At 33.6% G+C, this 26,588-nt stretch overlaps 1 protein-coding gene across 2 annotated transcripts in view; it reads right to left on the reverse strand.

Annotated features, from left to right (window-relative positions):
• The window catches only part of LOC124362476 (DNA repair endonuclease XPF), a 51,043-nt gene that overhangs the window by 9,834 nt on the left and 14,621 nt on the right, over window positions 1–26,588 (reverse strand). For both annotated transcript variants that reach the window (XM_046817025.1, XM_046817016.1), the window contains 9 exons: window positions 23,341–23,454; window positions 23,030–23,178; window positions 10,549–10,703; window positions 9,315–9,451; window positions 6,692–6,883; window positions 5,709–5,855; window positions 5,485–5,622; window positions 3,970–4,191; window positions 3,491–3,664 (listed from right to left, as the gene is read on the reverse strand). In XM_046817025.1, coding sequence (XP_046672981.1) covers window positions 3,491–3,664; window positions 3,970–4,191; window positions 5,485–5,622; window positions 5,709–5,855; window positions 6,692–6,883; window positions 9,315–9,451; window positions 10,549–10,703; window positions 23,030–23,178; window positions 23,341–23,454 — 1,428 coding nt within the window. The remainder of the gene's footprint in view (window positions 1–3,490; window positions 3,665–3,969; window positions 4,192–5,484; window positions 5,623–5,708; window positions 5,856–6,691; window positions 6,884–9,314; window positions 9,452–10,548; window positions 10,704–23,029; window positions 23,179–23,340; window positions 23,455–26,588) is intronic.

Here is a 26,588-nt window from a genome sequence, read left to right on the forward strand (position 1 = left end):
ATAATAATTAAATAAAATTATTAAGTGAATTCTTATTCTAAATCTGCTTCCCAAAATTCTTCCAAGGAGTAGGGAGCTAATTTAATCAGACTCCTTAAATTTTTCCTAAATTTCTCATTATTTTGCTCCAGTAAAAAGCTTCTGGGAAGGTGATATAGTAGTTTTGTCCCTATGAACGTGGTTTTTTTTTTGTAGAACTCTAAATTATGCCGTTCCACTTGCCTTTGTACTCGAGTATCATGATCATGTCTACTGGGAATTTGAGAGGGATTTGCAAATTTTTTTGTATAGCTAACAGTTTCCAATATATACAGTCCAATGACTGTTGGTATCGCTGTTTCTACAAAAAGATGCTTGACTGATTCATCTCTTTTTAAGTTATATATTATCCTAATTGCCCTTTTTTGTTGAAGAAGTAACCTGTCTAGATTACTCTTTGTTGTAGAACCATACACACTTATACCGTAAGCCAAGTGTGAATGAACCATAGCATAATATATTGTTTTTAAAGTGTTTAAGTTGCATATTTTAGACATTTGTCTTAATGCATATAACCCAGAAGAGGTTTTGTTTATTACATGGTCTATGTGTTTATCCCAACTAAGGTTTTGGTCAATTTTAAGGCCTAAAAATGTGGTATGCTCTACTTGTTTTAGTGGCATTTCACTTAATAAAATAGTTGGCTCTATATTACTTTGATTTTGCTTAGTACAGAATGAGATAAAGTTTGTTTTATTTGAGTTTATTAAAAGATTTTTGCTGTCAAAAAATTCTTTGACTATTGAGAGTGAAATAAAAGATGATTCCTCTAATCTTTCCTTTGATTTTCCCGACACTGTTACATTAGAATCGTCTGCATACATGCAAATAGTACTGTTCTTAGGGATCAATCGTGGTAAGCCTCGTATGTAGCACAAAAATAATAATGGGCCCAGAATAGATCCCTGAGGGACACCATATGGGATAATTAACTTTTCTGAGCTAAATTTTCTGATGTAAACATATTGATCATGTATATTGGACACTGCATTTTCAATTTCAACGTATTGTTGTCGATTTTTCAAGTATGACTCAAACCAATTTAACTCTTTACCATGAATACCTAACGTTGATAAGGTTTTTAACAATTCCTCGTGTGACACGCTGTCAAAAGCCCTACTAAGATCTAGAAAGATTCCTACAATTTTCTCACCTTTATCTACTGAGTCTATTATAGAATTAATAAATTCAATCCCAGCTGTTATTGTAGATTTCCCTGCCTGAAACCCATGTTGCTCTTTGTCAAATAATTCACACTCAACCAAATAACCAACTAGTTGAGTATAAACCACCTTTTCATACACTTTAGAGAATACTGGAAGCAGTGAAATCGGGCGGTAGCATGAGGGATCATTAACTTCACACTTTTTAAAGATTGGGATTACTTTTGCTATCTTCAATTTATCAGGAAAATTACCAGAGATTAAAGATGAGTTTATTAAATGAGTTAAAGGTTTTATTATTGTAGGCAAAATTTGTTTAATAATATTGATTGAAATATCATCATGACCTGTTGATAGTTTATTTTCAAAAGACTTTTTAATTTTACTAGTTCTTTTTCACTTACTGAGCTAAACTTGAATCTGTTTTTTACAGGATCATAAAAATTACACTTTTTATTATCCTTATCGATTTTAGGTAGTACTAAATGATCAACTACTGAAACAAAAAAATTATTAAACGTATTACTTATTTCGATAGGATCAGCTATTGTTTTACCATTGTAGTCAATTTTAATGTTTGAATTTTGATTTGATTGTTTTTTTACTTGTAATTTTATTAAGTCCCATACAATTTTAGTGCTATTTCCAAAATTTTTAATTTTACTGTCAAAGAATTTTTTTTTGTCCCTCTCTATGCATGATTTTAAATCCTTTTTCTGGTTTTTAATAACTATCTTTAATTTTTCATCTTTATTTTGTCTAAACCTTTTTTTCTAACTGAAAGATGTTATCCTTTTTTAATCTTATCTCATCTGTCATCCATTGGTTTGTATCACCTTCCCTCAACGAAGTAATAATTTTGGGAAAACAGTTGTTAAAATGGTAAAAAAAGGTGTCAGAAAATTGATTATACTTAGAATCTACTGGTGCCTGATAAACATTCAACCAAGAAGACTCTCCATACAGATTATTCAAGAAAAGGTCTATATTATTCTGTGTAAATTTCCTACAGTATTTCTTTAAGATTTTCCTACTATTGTTTACTAAACCAAATATTTCAAAGAGTTGAGCATTGTGGTCTGAGATATGTGTTATTAGCCCTGTTACCTTACATTCTTTATCTTTAATGTTACTTACAATATTGTCAATAGCACTCTCTGCCCCCATATATACTAGAGTTGGAAAGTTAACTCTGTAGGTTAAGTTATATAATTTCAAAATACTAATAAATTTGTAATATAGTCTATCCCTTTTTAAAATATTAATGTTATAATCTCCTACTAAAATTATATGTTTGTACTTATGGGTTAAGATACTACACATTGCTTCAAATTTAGACAGAAATCCGTCAACAAGGTTTTGTAAGGGTGATCTATAGATACATCCTAAAACAAATGTAAAATTAGGCAAAGAAATTTCAGACAGACAGCACTCAAATTCTTTTTCGATTAATAATGATTGAACAGAAGGCATTAAAACTCTTTTGCATTTAATATTTTTATGTACTAAAATCATTACTCCGCCCCCTGAAAAGGAAGATCTTGTAAAATAGGAGTTTAACTGGTATTCAGGAATATGTAATAAAGAAAGCTTATATATATATATATATATATATATATATATATATATATATATATATATATGTAAAATTTATTTTATTTTATGCAATCATAATCAATGCCATAAAGATTGCACAACATAATGTGCCTCTATCGAGACGTTAGCGGTTAACTGTGATGTAAAAAAATCTCGATCAAGATGCATAGCGATTCTACAGTTAACATAAGTTTCATCAATAAATTGATAATATCCTCAATTAACTTCGGGACTCCAATTAACTTAACTCCTGTAAAATGGTTTAGCTGTAGATATGAATGAAACAAAAGATAATATTTGGATATATCTTTGTAGTAAATTAATTCATTGAATTCTTCATAGATTAAATGCGAATGTTGAGTTGAGCTCCATTTCAACTTCCACTTAGTGCAGCATCTATCTGACACTGCCACAGACTTGACTAATGGAATCTGGAGTACATGTCCATATGAAAAGATCCAAAAAAAGTTGGTGATGAAGACGTTTAAAACAAACTCTTTGCATTGTTTTAACCTCAGAGACATAATATTTTATAGACACGATTCCAATGGGACTAAACTCAAGATTAGCATTGAATCATCCCTTCCCATCAAAGCCACATTATGCATAGATTCAAATTGAAAGTGTGAAAAGTAACTATAAATCTTTAAAACATGTCAATTCTTTAGTCTATTAACAGTCAACTTTAGTACCTGCAAGGCGAATGGCTTGTTCTGATCGAACTCTATGAGCAGCATGGGCTTGACGTAGTGCCGACACATGGCCAGAGCCTGCTGGTACAATCGGCCTGAGTTGAGGGAACCAATCAGATCACTGATGCTCTTCCGTTCCACACACATCTCTGGTGTCAGGATATAGTCCCCGATCTTTATAAGAAATCAAACAAATTAAACGTTAAAGAAGTCTTTAAAGAAAACATCCTCTTACAAGCAAATTCTTTGTTTAATCGTAAATATGTATGTCAGTATTATATAGTAGCTTTGAATTCGTGTTAAAACTCATTTCAAATAACAAACTGAGAAGGTTACTAATTTTACAACTACAATTTTACAATTAATAATTTTTACAACTACATTAATATAGAATCGATCATTATACCAGTTGTTTTTGTAACAAATTAAAATTATACAATGATAGTTATCAAAGATTTAAGAGTTTTTAATGGCCTGACCTGCAATGTGATTGGGTCAATGTCAATGCCCCGCCGATGAAGCAAGGCTGGCAACTCGCTGCGGAACTCCCTCATATCCACAATGACCCTGGGCCTGGTGTTGGGTTCAGCATTGCCACCTCTGCGAGTGTTGACAGAGGGAACTGCTGACTGGCCGATGTCCCGACTCAGCTCACTGCAATCCGTTCCCTTGCCCTCCTGGTCAGCTGCTACTACCATTGTCTGTGGAAAAAGTAAACTGGTCAATTCATCATCAACTTCATATCCAGTCAGTATATAGCTTATATAGGCGAGATTTGAGATTTTTAATACCAAGAATATCTAAGTTAAGAAGTATTGGAAGAGAATATGCATGTTCATTAATAAAATATGAAACAACTACTGTTCCATATACCATTAAGAGAATTTTTAGTTAAACTGTACAATAATTACACTGATTTACAATAAAATAATATACAGAATAAAAGGTACTATGATTTCAATTATAAACTATGTTAGGAATAAACACCTGGTATCTTAAATCAAATTTGAGGAGCTTTAATACACCATAAAGCAACTGATGGAGTTTTGATACATCATTGGGTGTACATCATGTAGCCATTTCACTTGATAATCTCCTCATAGTAATAATCTCGAATGAACTGCTGAAAATGTAATGCATGCTGTAGTAGTTTTAATACATCAACGGAATGTCATTTTTTAGAACTTATGAGGATTTATTACATATAAAACACCTTTACATTGATTTAACCAGTTTAAAAGTGGAATTTACCGAGAAAACATTTTAAACCTACAATTGGAAGGGAAATAAAATATGAAATATTCTTTGTTTACAGATGTGAGGGGTTTAACAATACTTTTGAAATTAGAGTTAGAAAATGGCTAGGTAACTTTTAGGTCACCACTTGTAAATAAATAATGCAGAGAAGGAAAATTTAAAGGTGCTGCATGAAATGTTAGTTAAGGTTTTATAAACCATGGTGATTAGTGGCTATAAAATCTATACATTGACAATTTACTATTGAAACAACTACAAATTCTACATTTTTCACATAAATCACTTGCTTATTATGGTTTCAAGTTATAAACAAAATTATGAACTTTCCAATAACCCTGTATTTTAATTTGTAATTACTTAATATACTCGTAGCATCTGTTTCATGGAGTTGTAAATATGAAATGTCTGTGCAACAAAATTATTTAAACAGCCTTCAGTTATGTTCGACAACAATCTTTTATATAAACAGACATATTTAAACAGATATATTTTTTTAAATTCTATTCTAGTGAGATCTAAACAATGCCTCAAACTTGCTTTCATAGTTCTGGTAGTGTAGAAATTATGAAATCAATATTTAGGTATGCAAAGTGAGAAAGGTTTAATAACATTATGCTAATACTTATTTTATATGTAATTGTTTAAAATATATTACAATATATTTATGCAATACAATAGAAAACGAGCATATTGTAATACAAACATGAACGTACAAATATGGAGACAACAACACTTACAGACTTCTCCTTGATGAGGAAGTCAAAGGCCTCCTTCTCTCGCCTGAGAGTTGTCAGATATGCCTGCTCTTCCACCGAGCCTCCGTAGATCAGGAAATACACTTGGATCTGACACTCACTCTCTGAACTCTGGTACACCTGATAAGAAACATTATTATCATGTAGTTTTGAGCTGCTATCAATCATCAGCCATCAGACCGTAGTAGCATTGGTAGATAGTGTACCTCGATCTGCCTTATAGCTGTGACGTCAACGTCATACATGACGATGTACTTAGGCTTGAGTGAGCGCAGTGTAGAAGGCAGTGATAGGGGCTCTCCATCTGGTTTGAACTGCTGCAGCACTACCACTGGCTCCGATGCTGAGTCCAGCTGTACATTTACATCAGAATGACTACAATATCTTTAAATTCAATAAAATAGAATAGGAATGTGACTATACGGAATGTGGTGATTCAAAGTATATTATAAGGATTAGGCTTAATGGTGTATATACTATTAAACTATATAAATTATAATGTTATTTCCTTTTATGTTTAATGTTATTTATTATTAATGTTAATTTATATTACTCGATATTTATTGTTATGTATTTATTGTATGTTTGTTTTTGGTTTGCACAAATTTCGGCTTATGTAAATAAATTATTATCAAATATTAAGGCTTATGGTTTAATTTTTAAATACATTAACATATATTAAGTTTACAATTTGGAACTACTTAAAACATTGAAGTAATATTATGACAGAATATATAATTGGATGTATTAATTATATATTATGAACTTTGATAGATTCTACTCCATGCATATATATGATTAAAGCTGAATAAAGATGATCGACTTATTGAAATCAAAAGTAGGGTTTACATAATCAGTTTCTGACTTTCAAAACACAATAAGTTATATAAGAAACTAAATAAACAGAAATTTTATGTAATTGTTTTGTTGAGCAAGATAATTTTACCTAACACTTGGGCATTAATAGGATAATTTTTTGTTTTTTTTTTCAGCTTTGACAAATACATGTACAACTCCATCTAGTCTTACATGTGAATGCTCTGCTAAGACTTTATTATTGAGACTTTACCAGATATTATTCAAACCTAAAATGGAAATCGGTTAGCTAAATTATTTAATTGTTGCTTCTTTAATCATGCCATTTATTGCATCTACATTTTAACACAAAACCAGCCAAATATTAATTTACCTGTGTGGTGCACTCTGTGTACTTGGCACTTTCACTGTCCTCTGAAGTAGTCTGGGTCAGAGTGAAGACATGTCCTTCCTCTTCTTCCTCTTCCACATTATCTATCTGCATCGGTTCATTGGAAGTTACTTTCTTGCCCAACAGTTTTTTGTACAGATCCTGCAGCATTGCTGGACCTCCTTTTGTTAAATACTAGAATATAAGAGTGTTTAATTAATTATCATATTATGTACTAAATTTGTTCATGTGTATTGTAACATTATTGACAATATTGCTCTTCTTAAAGAATATCCCCATAAAGGAGTTTGTCTACTGCCTAACATTGGATTACCTCATGTAGAATTTTGAGTCAATCTTTTGTGATCACCAAAGTCAATATCTATTTCAAGATTAAAACATCCTCAAAGAATCAAATAAAACACCTTCACAAATTAAAAAAATATGAACCATTTACAGCAAATTTTAATAAGCTAACATTCAAACAGTAGAGCGTTTTCTGAATGTTTATTGTGTTGTAGTTTGAATATGTGGTGAGGTTTTTTCTAAGGCAGTGTGGTGGGAGTTGGATGGTGTCTATGTTTTACTACTTTTATAGACACACTGTTAGTAAGGACTTTATGTAGCATCTTTAAGGAGTTTGTTATATTTCATACTGCAATAGTTTTTAAATAAATATATTATATATCGTCACAGTCAGTTCCTAAATTTAAATATACATCTATTAAATCGTGTTCATTTTAAAAATGCAGTGTTTAAAAAATTTTGGTTGGATCTCAAGGTTTATAACAATTACAGAATCTTATACAAAAAGTTATATTTCTTTATAATTGTATTTGGCTTTCAAAACAGATTAATAGAATTTCAACTTAGCTACATTGTAGATATTCTGCATATGGTACCGTAGTTAAATAAAGCATGATCACTTTACATATAATGTCAGTTATTAAAAATTAAAACTGTTTATTTATTTTTGGCTATTCAGGCATTGGCCATAAAGCAACCCTGGTCCCAATTGATTTTTATTAAAATGTCAGTGTTTCTGGAGTAGAAAATTACAATAATCAATGCATGGAGCCTAAAAGTACTCAAATGATGTAGACAAAATCCCTCACTGATGTTTATGAACATGTTGCAGAATTAACTCATAATAGAGTATATGATTTTATAGTCCAGGAGCTCAGCTTCAATTTGCATTGTATGAGCATAACACTGGATATTTCTTGCAATCAATAGATACACTGTCCCCAAAAAAAGAAATGTAACAAAAGCCACACTGGTTTTGGTGAAGGTCAAAATAGAGGGTTATCAAAAGGGTTAAAAATATGAAATTATAATATTTTTTTTAGATCATATTTTCATAGGCGACTCACTTAAACAAACTATCAGGCACATAAATAATATACCATTGTCAGATAAATACATACAAAAGACAAAAGATACTGAAAGTCGCCACTTCAAGGATTTGTATATAGTTACCTGATTAACATTTATTTAAATGTTTGACAGTTGGCTTCAAGTGTATCAAGTTAAAAAAAAGTTAATCAGAGAAAAAATTATAATTTTAAAATTATAACCATTTGATATTCTCCCATTCCAACCTCCACTAAAATTAGTATGGATCAATTTCTTAAGACAAATTTCTCTATCAATTTCAAGAAATATCAATTTTGTGCTTACACAGTACACATATTTGCTCTTGACCCCTGAACTACTATGATAGGAACTATAAAACCTTGAGACATGATTTTAATTAAGAAAATCTAATGGTCGAAGTTTAGGACTTTAACCTGTTGACGAGTGCGCATGGCATTTGCTGTGCCGCTATGACAGTCCATACTGAGTGCCTCATTGACCATGACAGACTTTTAGGGAGTAAAACAAAACAAACTTTTAAATGTTAATAAACTTGTTTATTATAGTTTAAATGTATATAAAAATACATTGTAGATTGTTAAAAGAAATAATCTCGTTTTAAAACTTTGCTAGTGTGTGATACTGCTCAAAACAAGGATATATATACAAAGGGCGACCTCACATGTTGAACATTCATAGCTGGTTTCTTTTCTTCTTTGTCCAGTTCGAGTGGTGTGTTTGCACACATAGCACTGCCTGAGTAGTTTACGCTTCTTTGTGTCATTCTGGGGGAGTGGTCTTATAAAATGGCGACCTTGGAGGCGTAGCGGGTCTTGTGTCCCGCCTCCGTAAAATAGTTTTAAAAGTTATCACCAGGTGCCCCCACGATACAGGACTAGCAATACTGTACAGCGACACTATTAGGAACAACTGAAAAGTTACAAAAATCTACGCTAGACGTCACAGTAAGAACGAACTGAGTCATTAGTCTGCAACAGAAAATGCTGTGCTCCCTCATATGGGACCAAACGGCAAATGCCGTGCGCACTCATTTGGGTATGTTTTGCTGCATTCGTCAACAGGTTAAATAAATTCAAGGTTTTTTATAGGTTTTATTGGTTTAACTAATGTTAAACTTTTCCCTTCAAATGTTCTCTATTGTCTTTTTATGTTCATTGCATGTCAAGTGTAAATTATATGGCAGTGTAAACCTATATAATACACATACATGTGTTGCTACTACACAGAACTCACAGCTGATAGTTCTGACCTGCTTGAGTTGCCTACATGTGGCAAGAGTCTCCACGAGTATTAAAACTGTCTGGCTGCTCCCTCCAGAATCCCCATGGATCTCCTTCAGCACCTCAGACAGTGTCTGCCATTTGGGGTTCATTTCTGGAGCCACTTCTGTGCATAGTATTCAATCGTTACATACCAATATCCAATTAAAATCTATATAACTTTCATTGATTTGTAAAGCTTTTTTATTCCAATTATACATAAAAGAGATTTGAATCAATGAAGAAAAAAGAAGAGCTCTTTGTAAACAAATCATTGCTATCCAAGCACAGGATGATTTATACTGTAATTAGTGTATCTTCATTCTATTTAAATGATTTTAATCAGTAATCACTCAAGTCACTTATTATGAGAAAGAGAGCCCTTGAAAGTTACCAATAAAACTTACTGTTAACAATGAAAACGTTGAATACACTTTAGTTCAAAAATTTACCTGTGCCACTGAGGACAAAACTTATTGGGTGAAGTGAAGAAAAAGTAGTACTTACTCCGTTTCACTAATTTTGAAGCAATTACTCTGTTTCAATTTAATACAAAAATTTAAGTCCTACCAAAGTATAGTTCTTGATTCACATTTTCTGCATCCCATAGTATTTGCTCCAGATACATGAGAATAAAATTTAACTACTACTTTGCTGTAGTAACGGCTTCGTATTTGTGGAGACTGGCATAAACCAGACTTTGTTTGAGTTCAGTCGTCACAATAACATGTTCATGTACGTTCATGAGTGACAGCATGTCACTGATACAACTTTAATGGTTTGAGGAAAAATGTGTAAATTATTTGATAGCCTGAAAGTAATGAAACAGGAAGATTTTGACGTTTAAGCTGAAAATAGTAATTTTGTATGTGCTGTGGCTGATCTGAGATTTCAAGGTGGGTGAAGATGTTGGAGTCTAAAACATAATATCATCCAGAGGTGATGGTGATTTGAGTGTCATGTCTTGTAGGGCAATTCAGTCTCACATGCTTATCTAATTGCATAGCTTAGGGAGAGTCAGCAGTCCACAAAAATACAGTAATTACTATGATGTAGTAGAAGTAAGGAAGTAATAATAACTACCATCTGTTCCAGACGGCCTGTAGTAGCAGTTGTTGATTCACTTCTTTACAATAAAATACTATTACTTCTTAGCAGTTTATTGGTCTATTTACTTCACCCAATAGACTTCAAATAAAAAATAATTTATTGAAGTGTACGTACCCTGCTTACTATTGTACAGTCGCTTCTTGGCAGAGACAAAGAGAGTTTCAGCTGAGTCAAGCATAATCCAGCCTGAGCTTCGTTTGGCATAGTCACTGCTGCGTAGAGTCAACAGCAATGCCTGCAGACGCACACTGTGGCCTTGGGTGAGGGTACTACAAGAAACAGTGATCTTATATACATAGATTCATCAAAATACTATAATAATAATAATAAATCCTTCTGATTTACTGCTGTACAGGATGATGAAATATAACACTTTTCAACTTTAAAAAATATACATTTTTAGCTACATAACAAACCATTAAAACAACAAGTTGTATATAATCAACATACTTTAGTTTGTGTTGATCAAAGAAATTGTCAAGTTATATCAAGAGTTACATTCCAGGTATCAATGCATCAAACTTCTTTGAAAAGTAGTTAGATTCTTGTCATAAAACAAACTTATTGATTGTGCCTATGTCAAAAGATTTTAATGGATATTATCGTTATATAAATTTGACTTATTTTATGCAAGCATAACATTTAAAAAATGAGTTATTAAGATTATGTTCAACCCCATATTGTCTATAATACTAGTTTATAAGGGTATAAAGTCAAATATAAATTTAAAATTAAGATTTGCGAGATGTTTATTATAAAATGTTAGGGGGTCTAGCATCGCCTGGATTGTACTTTTTTTGAAACCGTTGCCTTGTGTATTACTAAATTTAATAGATGAAAAGTATGAGATACATACGTTGTAACACAAGACAATGGAATTAAGTTGGATAAAATCACATAAAAATGAAATTTTACAAGATTGAAGTGTTTCATTATTAAATTGTTTAAAATTATTACATCCAATTAAACATTATTTAATGAAAGTGCTTATTAACTTCTTGAAAGATGTACATATCAATCAAATCCATATAACATGTGTAAGTTATAAACTAGGTATTTAAGTCCATGACAGTATATTAGCACACAAATTTAATAGTGTTGTTCAAGGTAAATGTAACAGTGTTCTCATTTTTGTAAATTTTTTCATAATGTGTAGTTGTAGTGAATATTAAATCAATACTTATGTAGTTACTGAATTAAAGCTTATATACTTAACCCTTTGAGTGCCAAGTCCTTTTGAGGTGGTGGCACTGTCAGTGCCAAGAATTTATGACAGGTCAACTCTTTCAGTGCCAAGGACGTTTCGTGTTTTTTATAGTGTTCACCTAAATAATTTACAACCTTTTAAAAATTAAACATAATTAAATTATTTTTCTTGGGGATTAGGATATAACTTGTAATATTTGATATATTCATTTGCTTATTTTTAAAATAAGACAATACAAACAAAAATTAAATTTTATAACACATGATAATACAAAAATTGTAACTTTATGCACTTCATTTATTTGTATGCATCTTTTTTATTGTTCCTTATGTATATAGGAAAAACATACCAAAATTAAAAAGTAAGTAACTGTACAGTTGAGTTTGGATTTTTGTAAATTTGGCGTTTGTGTAGTGTTCCAAAAAATAATTACCAACTTTTTCAAAAATAAACATAATGGGATTATGTTTGTTTATTGTATTGGGGAAAAAGTAGGATGTGACGTATGATATTTATTTGGTTGACAAAATAAGTTGAAATATTGAAAATTAAAAATTATACAGCCAAATTTTAATTCTTAATATTTTTTAAATGCTAATAAAGAAAAATTGGAATTTTTTGATCTTAATATATTTGTATACAACTTTATTATTGTTCCCTATGTAAGCGGAACCAGTATAATTTACTGTTTTAAAAAAGTAAATATTTGTAATACTGAGATGACTTTTCTTATATATTAATGCAAAATATTTAAAATTGTACTTGCATAAAAATTCTCTCATGTTTGGCAAATAGCTTTTACCAGCTGTAACAAATTAAATCAAGATTAGATAATCTATGTTTATTTAATTTATTATGTATAATATGAGACTAAGTACAATGCCATATGTCAACATTTAATAACAGAATAATAAATATTTCAAAAGCTGATCTAGTTGGCCCTTGACACTTTATAGAAATAACAGAGAGCCGATCTCATCGGCTCTTGGAACTCAAAGGGTTAATATACATAAGATAATTAAACAACACAACTAAATTACATGTTTCTATTGTAGATTTGAAACTGATAAAAGTACAATTATTCTTATTTATTATAAAGGTGGGTTTGAGTTACTAATAATTATAGAACAGTGGTCATATAAATTTTAAAATAAACCTTCATAGATAAAACAGAGGGATATCAATCAATATTACTGTTAGATGTATCTAATACAAACTATATGATTGGTTATCAATTTTATATCTGGATAGCTTACTATTTTTTAGTAATTTTTTATCTTAATGAATGTAAATTACTAAGTATAAATATTCAAACTACCTTTGATGGGTAGAATAAACTATCCAAATTCACAATTTCTACTCAATTTATTAGAGTATCTTTATTTTTATGTGCTAGATCACTTTGGCACTAATCTAGAAACAAAACATTTCAAATTATTGGTACAGTATACAGTATATATTACTCATGAAAGAGGCAAGAGTATTTTATTTTTTATTTTAATTCAAGGCAATATTAATTTGAATATTGGTTTGTATCTTTGTCTCATTCAATAAAAAGCAAACAAAAATCTGAAGAAACTGCAAATCTTCAAAAATTATACTATGGCTGTCATTATTATACCAATATTATAAAGATTTATAAGTTTAAAAAGAATTAAGACAATATTTGAGAAAACCAATTATTTTATGAAATTCTTGAACATACATGATTAAGAGAAATTACTTAACAAAATTTGTAGAAGAATAATGTAGAACATAAAAAATTCACCTTTAAAAGAAAAGAGTCAAGAAATTTAAAGAAGTTTTAACTTTTTAAAATAATCGGAAAAGAGTTTTATTCCTACAATGACAAGAGTAGTATACTTTGGCCGTTCCTGGGACAACGCACCCGAGACCGGATCTGCGGACAAACCGTGTGAGACCGAATCTGGGACAGAAAATTGTTAGAGAGCGACTAATGAGTGTGAGTACGGGTAGTCAGAACCGCGCCGCGCGAATCACCACGCATGTCATCGCTGTCCCGCCACCGACACCACGCGTTTGTTACTGTAAGTATGCAAGCAATCGGCACGCGCCTCGTCAGCACCGCGCCGCGCGACTGCTGAAACCGTCACCGCCAAGCAATTGGCACGCGCCTCGTCATCACCGCGCCGAGCGACTGCTGAACCGTCACCACCACCGCGCCGTGTGAGACACCGCGTGTTGTTTCTATAAGTATACAAACAATCTGTACGCGCCTCGTCACTGTCCAGTCACCGCCGCGCCGCGCGACTGCTGAAACCGTCACCACCACCGCGCCGTGTGAGACACCGCGTGTTGTTTCTATAAGTATACAAACAATCGGTACGCGCCTCGTCACTGTCCAGTCACCGCCGTGCCGCGCGAGACACCGCACCTTATAAATTACTAGTTTGGTATAATGTAAGTGTATTGTGGATAGTATTAATGAATCAGAAAAGTCGGAAAGAAGTCCTGCTTCGAGCATTAGAGGTTCATAAACCTGTGGTTAAGCGATTCCCTAAGAGAAAAAATTGTAACTTTGGGTATTGATGATTTGTGGGCTGCAGACCTTGTTGTAATGATTAGGTTTTCAAAGGAAAATGATGGATTCAGATACATACTTAATGTAATTGATACGTTTTCAAAATATGCGTGGTCAGAACCATTAAAAACTAAAAGCTCACAAGAGGTTACTAAATCGTTTGGTAAAATATTAAGAAGAGCGAAATTGGTTGGTCACAAACCCCCAAACCTTCTTCACACGGATAAAGGACGAGAATTTGTTAATAAGGAATTTAGAGAGTTTTTACACAAAAATCAAATAAAGTTATACCATACTGAAAATGAGGAAAAAAGTGCCATTATAGAGCGTTTTCCATAGAACTCTCAATGAAAAAAATGAAGTGCACTTTGAAATTCAAAACTCTTTTAGATGGTGTCACATTTACAGAAGCTTCTACGTCAATATAACAGTAAATTTCATAGCACTATAAAGATTGAGCCCATCAGAAGTGAATTCAAGCAATGAACAAAACTTTAAGAAAACATGTACGCAAACACTGGACGATGTCTAGTATTCAGACCCAGACTTTCGGTTGGAGGACCGTGTAAGAATTACTATATAAGAAAGATGTATTTGGAAATAAATACCGCACAGAAATTGGACAAGAGAAAATCTTTCGGATTGTGGCTGTCAACAAAACTTGCCCTGTTACCTACAAAATCGCAGACCAGTCTGGTGAGGAAATAATAGGATCGTTTTATGAAAAAGGAGTTACAAAAAAACTATGTTCTAGTTCAGAGTCAAATGTATTAATAATGCTCTCATCCTTCCTTCCACTCATCCCACACACCCACCCTCTTTCCTACTCCTCTTCCTATTCTCATCCATCCATACCTCATCCTTTTCCATCGTCAATCGCCCATACAATAAGAGAGTAGCCAGCTCTATAATAATGGTGTTTTTCCTCCTGCTAGCAAGCAAACAGCATTTCTCAATGCTACGGATGGTCTTCGAAGATCATCAGTCAAGAAATGTCCAAATTGTGGAGCTGAGGTTACTGCATCTAACCTATCCGCCACCAAAAAACAAAGAAGTGCATCCATACCTCATCCTTTTTCCATCGTCAATCACCCATACAGTAAGAGAGTAGCCAGCTCTATAATAATGGCGTTTTTCTCCTGCTAGCAAGCAAACAGCATTTCTCAATGCTACGGACGGTCTTCGAAGATCATCAGTCAAGAAATGTCCAAATTGTGGAGCTGAGGTTACTGCATCTAACCTATCCCGCCACCAAAAAACAAAGAAGTGTATGTCAGCGTCAAATCCACCAGCTTATGCTTCTTCCAACGGATTCAATGAAAAACCTCCTTCGATGAAACAAGTATGTTCAAGGTGTGGTGTTGAAATCAGGAAACTCCTCCATGTCCCGCCATAAAAAAACAAAGAAATGCATGTCCACGTTAGACAGACAAACTCCGGATTTTGATATGTCTATGTTGGAAAAACTACGCTGATGCTGTGAGTGACAATCAATTCCAGAACGTGATTGCTGATTTTGATATGTCTATGTTGCCAGAGTCCTATTCAAATCTCAGACCTGAAGAACAAGACGCGATTGCTGATTTTGATTTGTCTATGTTAGACACTCCAGATTTCTATTCCAAAATTAGAGCTATAATTGGTCCATCTACAGCTGACGCTCCAAAGTTTGAACCACCAGTAAAAAGGATACACCCCGATTCATCGAAAATTATATCAATACTTGGTCCACCACCATTTGAAGTTCCGGATAAGTCAGACTATTCACTGCATTATACCATATAGTCCTGTATACCATTCACCACTACATATCCCAGAGAGTCCAACATACAACGTGCTTAGTCCGACGATGTACGTGCTCAAATAAAACCCCAGAAGAAACCGTGTCCAAAATGCAGTAAGGAAAATAACGGTTTCCAACATGGCTCGGCACCAAAAATCTCAGAAATGTGCCAAAAACCAGCATGGTATGACATATATAACGAACGTCTGAAAAAGATGGAAATCAAACCAGCTCCTAAAAGTAAAACGTGTTGGATTTGTGAAACACCAATAGAGTCATCCAACTGGAACCGTCACAAACAATCGAAACATCATATCCGTTTGTCAGCACTTCATGAAGGTCCTCGATACAGGAGTGAAATATTACCCATTACGAGACTGACACCAAGACTGCCGGCACCTACTCCAGACATCAACATGCTGGTAAAGAAAATACCCAAAACGACCAAGGGAAGTCAAACAAGTACCGAAGGTCAATACAAACGATATAGCTCTTGAAGCGATGATCCCGAAAACCGACTAGACCGCAAAAAGATTACTACAGGTGTGAAAAAGATTATTAGTGAGACACCGACTAGTACAATTAATAGTGAGAATTCGATTAGTCCTACCATGGAAGAGAGACAGCTTCTGTCTGAAACAGAATCACCTTCAACACCTCATCTGGTTCCGGTACGTACTCCAGAGGAGTCACAGACAATACTTGATGAAATATCAGAAGTCCAGTCGGCATTCACGGGAAGATTGAAAACGTATGTGATTATGAACAAACGTGGGATCAAAGATCCAAAAAATGTTTCTTGAGATAATGCAAACCACTCGTTGTTGACAAACTTCAGGAAGCTGTAAAAGAAAAGAATCTTAAGGTAAACATGGTTTATCATGCTGAATTCAAGAAAATAATAAACGATGTGGAGGTGACTCAAGTCATGAACTTTAAAACGAAAAATGAAATTCTTTACTCGACAACGTCTCTGTCTGACTATTATAACTCAGCAAAAACTTAAGATGTTGGTTGAGATGGAGGAGTTTGAGGCAAAACGGTTCTCAATGGTCACTAAAAAGTGTGAAAGACTTGGAGATCAGAGTCAACCGATACGTTCCTTTTCACGGATCCAGCTATGTGGTTCTACCAAAACAGATTCAATCCAAAAAAGGCTGTTATTAATGTAAAAAACGAAGATCAGAAATGTTTTATGTGGTCTATTCTGGCAGCTTTACATCCAGTTAAGGTTCATCCAGAAAGAATCAGCAATTACGAACCTTTCAAACGAGAGCTGCTTCATGCACTAGCAACTTGCGAATGCCCCATGAAACTTGATGATATAGCAAAGTTTGAAAAGACTTAGTGGCATTTCTGTTAATGTCTATGCTTATGATGACAAGTTCGATATATTCCCGCTGAGAATAACTGATAACGAGATGGAAAAACATGTTAATCTACTGTTTATCAGAGAAAAAAACAAACACTCACTACTGCTGGATCAAAGATATGTCCCGTTTGGTTAGTTCACAGATCTCACAAAATGGACATAAGATTTGGGATATGTAATAGGTGTTTGCAACACTTTACGAGAGAGGATTTACTCATCAAGCATAGAGAAGACTGTAACACACACGATGCTGTGAAATTGGAACTACCCAGAGCCAGGAACTGTAATTAGATTTAAAGATTTCAATTGCTCAATGAGAGTGCCCTTTGTGTATTACGCAGACTTTGAATGCTGTCTAGCAACCTATTTCAACATGTCAACCGTGTAAAGTGGATTGTAATGGTAATCATCAGTCGTTCACTATCAAATATCAGAAAACATAATGCCATTTCCTTCTGTATGTATGGGGTGTCAGAGGGACGGCTTTTCCAAACCACCGATTAAATACTTTGGAGATGATGCTGCACATGTATTTGTAAAATCATTGATTGAGGAGTCGATAAGGATTAATGAACTTTACAAGAGTGAAGCAATAGTCCCCATGCAGTTGATGACAAAAGAGCAACAGGAAATGTTTGAATCTACAACTACGTGTCATATCTGTGGAAATTTTCTTGGTGATGATCGTGTTAGAGACCATAACCATTTGACGGGGTTTGTTTAGAGGAGCAGCTCACAACAAGTGTAACATCAATTTCAAAAACCTAGGTTCATTCCTGTTTTCATTCATAATTTAGCAGGTTACGACACTCACCTATTCATTAAAGAGTTTGGTAAGTTCGAAAATCGCATATCATTGATACCCAACAACAAGGAGCGGTACATTTCCTTTACGGTCAGTGTGGAAGGTGGAATTGAACTACGATTCATCGATTCATTCAAGTTCATGTCACAAAGTCTCGATAGGTTGGCAAAGAATCTGACTAGATCTCAATTCAAAACACCATCTCAACATATTACAATGGTAAGGACCTCAATTTATTGCTACGAAAAGGAGTGTACCCTTACGACTACATGGACAGTATAGAAAAATATAGTGAAACATCACTACCTAGTCAAGAAGAAATTTTACAATAGACTGAATAAACAACACATAACAAATGAAGATTACAAACATGCGTGCGATGTATGGACCAGCCTTTAACATTCAGAACATGAAAGAATATACAATTGCTATATAACGAAACCGATGTCTTGCTGCTTGCAGATGTTATGGAAAACTTCAGGGATGTATGTCTCAATACATACAAATTAGATCCTGCATGGTATTTCACAGCACCTGGGTTTGGCTTGGAACGCAATGCTAAAAATTACAAAAGTCGAACTGTCTCTAATTGACTGACATCGATATGGTACTCATGGTTGAAAAGGGTATTCGTGGTGGTATTTCACAGTGTTCTCATCGATATGCGAAGGCAAACAATCCCTACATGAAAGACTACGACAAATCGAAACCAAATAACTACCTCATGTACTTGGATGCAAACAACCTGTATGGGTGGGCAATGTCTGTAAACTACCATATGCAAACTTTCAGTGGAGCAGTACAGACATCGATGTAATGAAAGTTAGTGACGATTCACCACAGGCTACATATTAGAAGTTGATTTGGAATATCCTGAAGAACTACACGACGTACACTCTGATCTACCTCTCGCTCCAGAACGTAGAGTCCCACCAGGATCGAAAATGGCAAAGCTTTCTGACAACTCTCAAAGAAAAGTATGTCGTACACTACAAAAAAATTTAAAGCTTTATTTGAGTCTGGGTATGAAAACTAAAACATGTTCATAGAGTTCTTAGTTTCAGTCAAAGCAATTGGTTTTTTTTTTTTTTTTTTTTTTTTTTTTTTTCTTTCTGAGGGAAGAGGACACTTTGTCCCCGCACTTAGTCCTAAAAGGACCTTTGCGCCTCCCTTACTTTTATAAAGCAATTGGTTGCAACCGTACATTAATCTGAATACCATGGAGCGTACAAAGGCGAAAAATGATTTTGAGAAAGACTTTTTCAACTTATGAACAACTCAGTTTTTGGAAAAACAATGGAAAATATGAGAAATCGTGTGGACATTCGTTTGGGTACTAAGTCCAAATTAGTGGAAAGATGGGTTAGCAAACCGAACTTTAAGAGTCGATCCATCTTTACAGAAAACCTAGTTGCTGTACATTTTAGTAAGAACAAACTTTTGTTAAATAAACCTATTTACGTAGGTATGAGTATTCTAGACATATCAAAGACACTGATGTATGATTTCCCACTACAATGTAATGAAAGAGAAGTATGGATCTAATATAAAAATGGTGTACACCGATACCGATTCCCTGATATATGACATCAAAACTAAAAACTTCTACGAAGACATGAAACATATAATTTGGATTATTTGATACAAGTGACTACCCCAACCCCAACCAATATGGGCTCCCCACGTAAACAAAAAAGTTCTGGGTAAAATGAAAGATGAACTTAATGGTCGAATCATGCGAGAATTTGTAGGACTACGATCCAAGATGTATGCGAGCAATATAGAAGACAACCATTACATAAAGAGGTCTAAGGCCGTGAAAAAAGCTGTAGTTGAAAATGAAATTACCTTTAGCAACTATAAAGACTGTTTGTTTAGTAACATCGAGCACTACAAAACGATGAATACAATTCGGAGTCAAGCACACAATCTCTACAGCGTAGAACACCATAAAGTGGTACTTTCATCAAAGGACGACCAAACGTTTCGTACTCGAAGACAATATCCGAACCCTAGCATGGGGTCATTATAGAATATGCGAAAACTGTTAAATTTTAAATGTATGTAAGAGAAACATACTATGGAAATTCAAGTGTATTGCAAAGATAAATTCGAAGACCAATTTTTACCTAGACCGTTACGGTGTCTTATTGTAGGACCGTCTGGGAGTGGTTTTAAAAACGAACTTGTTATTGAATTTCATTTACAACAAAGATGGAGTTCCGTTCAAGAATCTATACGTGTTCAGTCGTTCAATAGAACAACCTGCATATGTAGAATCTGCGAGAACAATACAGTAGATTAGAAAAAAACCTTAGAAGACAAATAGCGTTTTTCTATTCGTCCTGTCAAGATCTCATTTCTATCGATGACTGCAAACCAAACTCACTTGTGGTATTTCGATGACTGCCTCCTAGAAGAGCAAACTAAAATCAAAGACTATTTCATTAGAGGACGTCATAAAGGGATTTCTTGTGTCTACCTGAGTCAGAGCTATGGTCGAGTTGATATGCAGGTCATACGAAACAATGTTAATCTGTTGTGTCTGTTTTACAATGAACAAGTACTATACAAAGAGAGTGTTCCAGGACTTTGTAGGTTCTGACATGACTTTCAACCAATTTGAGGCTCTCTGTTTTGAGTGCTGGAAAACACCTCATGGATTCATATCTATTAATACTACAGCTAAACCACAAAAAAGGAAATACATGTGCAATTTAAAAAGGAAACTAAGTGTTGAATAATACTTCGCTGTACAACGTACCAGTATCAAACGTAATTTGACGTTTAAGTATAAACGTAATTTGACGTTTAAGTATAAACGTAATTTTGACGTTCAAGTATAAACGTAATTTGACGTTCATAAACGTAATTTGACGTTCAAGTATAAACGTAATTTAACGTTCATAAAACGTAATTTAACGTTCATAAACGTAATTTGACGTTCAAGTATAAACGTAATTTGACGTTCATAAACGTAATTTGACGTTCATAAACGTAATTGACGTTCAGTATAAACGTAATTTAACGTTCATAAACGTAATTTGACGTTTAAGTATAAACGTAATTTAACGTTCATAAACGTAATTTGACGTTTAAGTATAAACGTAATTTTGACGTTCATAAACGTAATTTGAACGTTCAAGCATTTGACGTTCATAAACGTAATTTAACGTTCATAAACGTAATTTTAACGTTCATAAACGTAATTTAACGTTCATAAACGTAATTTGACGTTCATCAACGTAATTTGACGTTCATAAACGTAAATTTGACGTTCAATATAAACGTAATTTTAAACGTTCATAAACGTAATTTTGACGTTCTCTAAACGTAATTTGACGTTCATAAACGTAATTTAACGTTCTCTAAAACGTAATTTGACGTTCCAGTGTAAACGTGACTTGAAAGATTTGAAGAATAAACGCTGTATCTATTACTATAAGTATACAACATGGCGAATAAACTAGATGCAAAAGAAGCAAGGCGACTTGAAAAAATTCAGGACTGTCTTGGCTGCAAAGTTCAAACGTGCTGAACAGGATGAATTAAAAAACTTCTCAAACAAAAAATACTATATCATCAAATGCTAATGAGACGTCTGCCAATCGTAACATATCAATAACACATGATCGACCGCTCACTGTTTCTAAAGCTAGAAAGTTGGATGAGTTAAACCGGAAAATTACAAAGTGAGTTTGCTCAGACCCATTTTAAAGAGTTAGAAGATGTTCGTGAAAATGAGAAAAAGTACGAAACCAATCACCAGAGCCATTAGGGAACAAACAACATAGAGAATTGGAAACACAAAAGATACGTAGTCAAAACCGTATGAAACAGTTGGTAAGATTTCAACCTCAAGCATCAGATCGTCGAACGTTTGAGGATGTAGATTACGATGATGAGCCAGAAGTACAACCTCAAGAGCAATCGATTGAAACAGTTGATGGATTCTAAAGTAGTAACACTTGGTTCTCTAGGAGCCCGATACCTTCCAAAATCCAACGACAAACAGTTTGGTATTTGGTACGATGAAAATCTAGAGCAGCCGATGATCGGTTCCGAACCGATTACATTTGATTATGATGACATTATATTAGTCAGCTCTCAAAAGAAATACAAAGGGACTGAGGGTCTTTGGAGATTGTTGACGAAAAACAATATAGTAGAGAAGGATCTGTACACCGATGAAGACTGGAACTCTTACAAGGACATGTTGGTGAGGACAAACTCGCTTTTCCAAAGAAACAATCCCAAAAAGTAATCGTCCCAAATCAAGTCAAGGACTAAAGTGGGAAAATATATGATAAAACCTATTTGGGATGAGTTGGTGAATGGAAAAGTGGCAACAATTGGTTCAGGGTTAAAGGTTTACAATGAAAGTCCGGTCGAATATAAGTACATAAAGAACTTCAAAGACCTCCATTGACAGGTTACACTACATTCAAGCGCAGGAAGAAGCTGGAAACAACAACTTTCATAATGAAAAACTGTCTGTAGTTGATTTCCTTCACGATGAAATGGAAGACCTAATTGCTACACCTAAAGGGTTGAAGTACCTAGTCAGATGTTTGTCTGTTTTGCCTGAACATGTTATAGAAGGTAAAGGGCTTTTGAACGACGGTGATGAACGAGGCGCGTGCCGAGATTGCTTGCATACTTACAGTAACAACGCGTGGTGTCGGTGGCGGGACAGCGATGACATGCGTGGTGATTCGCGCGGCGCGGTTCTGACTACCCGTACTCACACTCTTAGTCGCTCTCTAACAATTTTCTGTCCCAGATTCGGTCTCACACGGTTTGTCCCAGATCCGGTCTCGGGTGCGTTGTCCCAGGAACGGCCAAAGTATACTACTGACAAGGTCAAGATTAAGGTCGGTACTGACGTGATTATAGAGCGCAGTATCTTGAGGTCAGCAACCAATTGCTTAGTGTTGGCACTTAGCTGGTGCCAGATCGGATCGAGTTGCAGCTGCAGCAGCTTGTGGAAGGTCTTTGACAGAGCGTTCTCCACTGTGATGGAGTCAGTTTCCAACTAAAGCAATATTACATTTCTTACAATGTTGTCTTATGCAGCAGTGAAGGTGTTATACTGTTTCATGGATTAATACTACAGAAAAGCAATATCCATGAGTAATGCTAGTTCAAGAGCTGATTTGAAATGTGTTGAAACCAGAACCCTACTGGTGTCACTTACAGATGGATTTATCCTCTTAATCTCTTTGACACAGAAGTGGACAAGGTCCAGGACAGCAGTCTGGATGGTGGACATCAGAGGGGTGAAGGGCACATGCAGTTCAATAACCATTGCCTGATAAAATACAGACACTTTAGTCAGATAATTTTCACTAAAATTATGAAGTAAACCTAAGTTTATTTATTGTAAGTCATAATGCAGTACAAGTAATAGTTGGAGGTGACACTCTTACTTTAAATTTGGACAACAATTACAAGTATTTCATTATGTTTCAAAAAATTTTAAGACATTACGCTATCTTTAATTTAAGTTGTCTCTATACTATTTTCAGGAATACTTTGCATTATAAATAATGAATCATATAAACAAGTCATTCTGGCTCAATCATAAGAAATAGGTAAATTTTGTAACAACCAAAATGTTAATAATAAAATTTATTTCTTAGGTGATTTACATGTAATCAATAAAAAAAACTATTTGAGTCACAATATTTTAATTACAAAAAACATGAACATTTTATACGTACTCAAGAACACGTTTTTCTCTAGGTTCATAAATAACAGAGTTAATTAGTTTGAACAGCTGCCATATGGAAATGAAATGGTGAACTAAGCCTTCTGTAGATCTATAAATAACCCAGTTGTGAATTTTTTCAAGTGTAAATGGCCATCATATTGGAATGAAATGGCATACCGATCTAGCCAACGAACTTGTTATTTATCAGAAATGTTTGTAGTAAGCTACAACTTGATTAGGCTTTAATAGGTTAGTTATAGCCTCCACAATCTGTGTTATTTAGTATATTTATTCATTTATACAAAATCTGTTTGAAAGTAATTTAGGTTAATTATTATGCTAATCAAGATATTAGTTGATACTACAGTGTTGTATGCCTAAGTAGGCTAAATATTACTAAGTACTGATTAAAATGATTTATTTCAATATTAAAAATATTATTGATTATATTGAAATGATTAAATTTTTTGTACTTTGTCCATATTACAAAATAAATGTCTGAATAAAGCACAAATGCTAATTATGGTTCCACAAGAAAATAGATAAATATTTTTTCTCAATCTCTTCAAACAATGACTTTAATCAATTTTAAACTTATTAAAATAGAAGAGTATCCTAAATGCATTTCCGCAAAACCAGACAATGCCACCTTGGTAATACAAAAGTTAATAAGTTATATCTAAAAATTTAGGGCTGGGATGTCTCAAACCCGGAGTATGAAGAACAACAGCCTTAACCTAGTTCAAATTTATGCAAGTTTAGTTTATTCATAGAAAGTGTGAAAAAAATTCATGTTTATAAAATTGATGATGAGTGTAATACTAACATAATTTTTTAAAACACCTATAAATGTATTTAAATAACATTAACCCTTTGAGTGCAAAGAGCCGATAAAATCAGCCTTCAGATAGTTGTGCCTAAGGCTGAAAAGATCAGTCAGCGAGTTTATCTGAAAAGTACCGAGGACCGACTAGATCGGCTTTTTGAATATTTATTATTCTGTTACTAAATATTGACATATGGCATTGTACTGAGCTTCATTTTATACACAATAAATCAAATAAAAACGGATTATCTATCTTGATTTAATTTACAACTGGTAAAAGCTATTTGCCAAATATAAGAAACAAATTTTATGCTAGTGTAGATTTTCAATATTTGGTACTAATTAATATATATGAAAAGTCATCTCATTATTACTAATACTTACTTTTTTGGAACTTAGTACGTTATGCTTGTTCCTACTTACAGAGAACAATTATAAAGTTGCATACAAATTTACAAAGATCAAAAAATCTATTTTTTGTTTGTATTGTATTTATTTTAAAAAATGTTTAATAAGTTTTATTATTTAAATAAATATGGCAAGTTATAGCCTACTTCCACCCCATACATAATAAAAGAAAGATCAACTCATTATGATTATTTTTTAAGTTATAAATTATTTAGCATAACACTACACGAACACCAGAAGAGTACTTGACACTGAGAGAGGTGACCTGTTATAAATGATTGACAGTGCCACCACCTCAAACTGCCTGGGAGAGTTAATACATGTTAAAATCACATTTACTGTTAGAATCTGAATTGGGGTGAAGAATTTTCATTTATTTTAGACGTTGGCCCTAAGGAAGAAAATCAATTTTAAAATATGATATATAAAGTGGTATCAGAAAATTCCCGGACTGTACTCGCCAATTTTTTTTTACACGATGTACAATCTGGCGCGCCAGTAGCCTCTGCCGCATTAGATTCTGAGTCATTGTGCCGAGTATGTCTAAAAGTTGTGTTTTGTTGTTATTGTGTGTTATCATTATGTAATGGCTGATAAATTTGAGCAATGGGCTTGCATCAAGTTTTGCTTTAAACTTAAGAAATCACCTACAGAAACTATAGCATTGCTTCAAGAAACTTTTGAAGAACATTCGCTGAGCAGAACACAGGTTTTTGAGTGGTACGCTTGTTTCAAGGCTGGCAGAACTTCAATGGAAGATGATAATTGTTCAGGACAGCCTTCCTCGAGCAAAACAAATGAATTGTTGGAAAAAATGTATGACGACAATCGTCAGACAATAAATGACTTATGTAGTAGTGTTAGTATTAGGTATAGAAGCTGTAAAGAAATTTTAACTAAAAATTGAGGCATGCATCACGTTGCACAAAATTTGTGCCTCGGCTTTTGACTGCTGAACAGTAATGTATTGATATGTGTAGTGAATTCAAAGAGACATCTGAAAGTGACCCCACATTTATATCCAGGATCATAACTGGTGATGAAAGTTGGTTTTATGGTTATGATCCAGAAACACCATTGTGTTGTTTGAAATCATCAGCCATCACAAAAATCGCCACGTAATAATAACACAACAACAAAGCACAACTTGTAGACATAACCTAACCACTCACAACAAAGAAACTCAGCACATTGACTCAGCGGCTATTGCGGCAGAAGCTACTAGCGCGCTGGTTTGTAGTCACATTAAAAAAAAAAAATGGCAAGTACAGTCCAGGAACTTTCTGGTACAACCTTGTAATACAATTCTACAACTTGTTTGTTAGGTTTTTAATGTCTTTACAAAAATTTATGATCAAATTGAAATTTACTTGAAATAATTAATAATTACTATTTTTTTATGTTGAAAACACAATCCATTGTTAAATATTCAAAGTAACTTTTAAATAATGAATATAGTTTTTATTAAAAACCTTTAAGCCTTAATTAATTTAAATAC

Source organism: Homalodisca vitripennis, chromosome 1, assembly GCF_021130785.1.
Source record: "Homalodisca vitripennis isolate AUS2020 chromosome 1, UT_GWSS_2.1, whole genome shotgun sequence".
In the NCBI taxonomy this organism is placed as follows: domain Eukaryota; kingdom Metazoa; phylum Arthropoda; class Insecta; order Hemiptera; family Cicadellidae; genus Homalodisca; species Homalodisca vitripennis.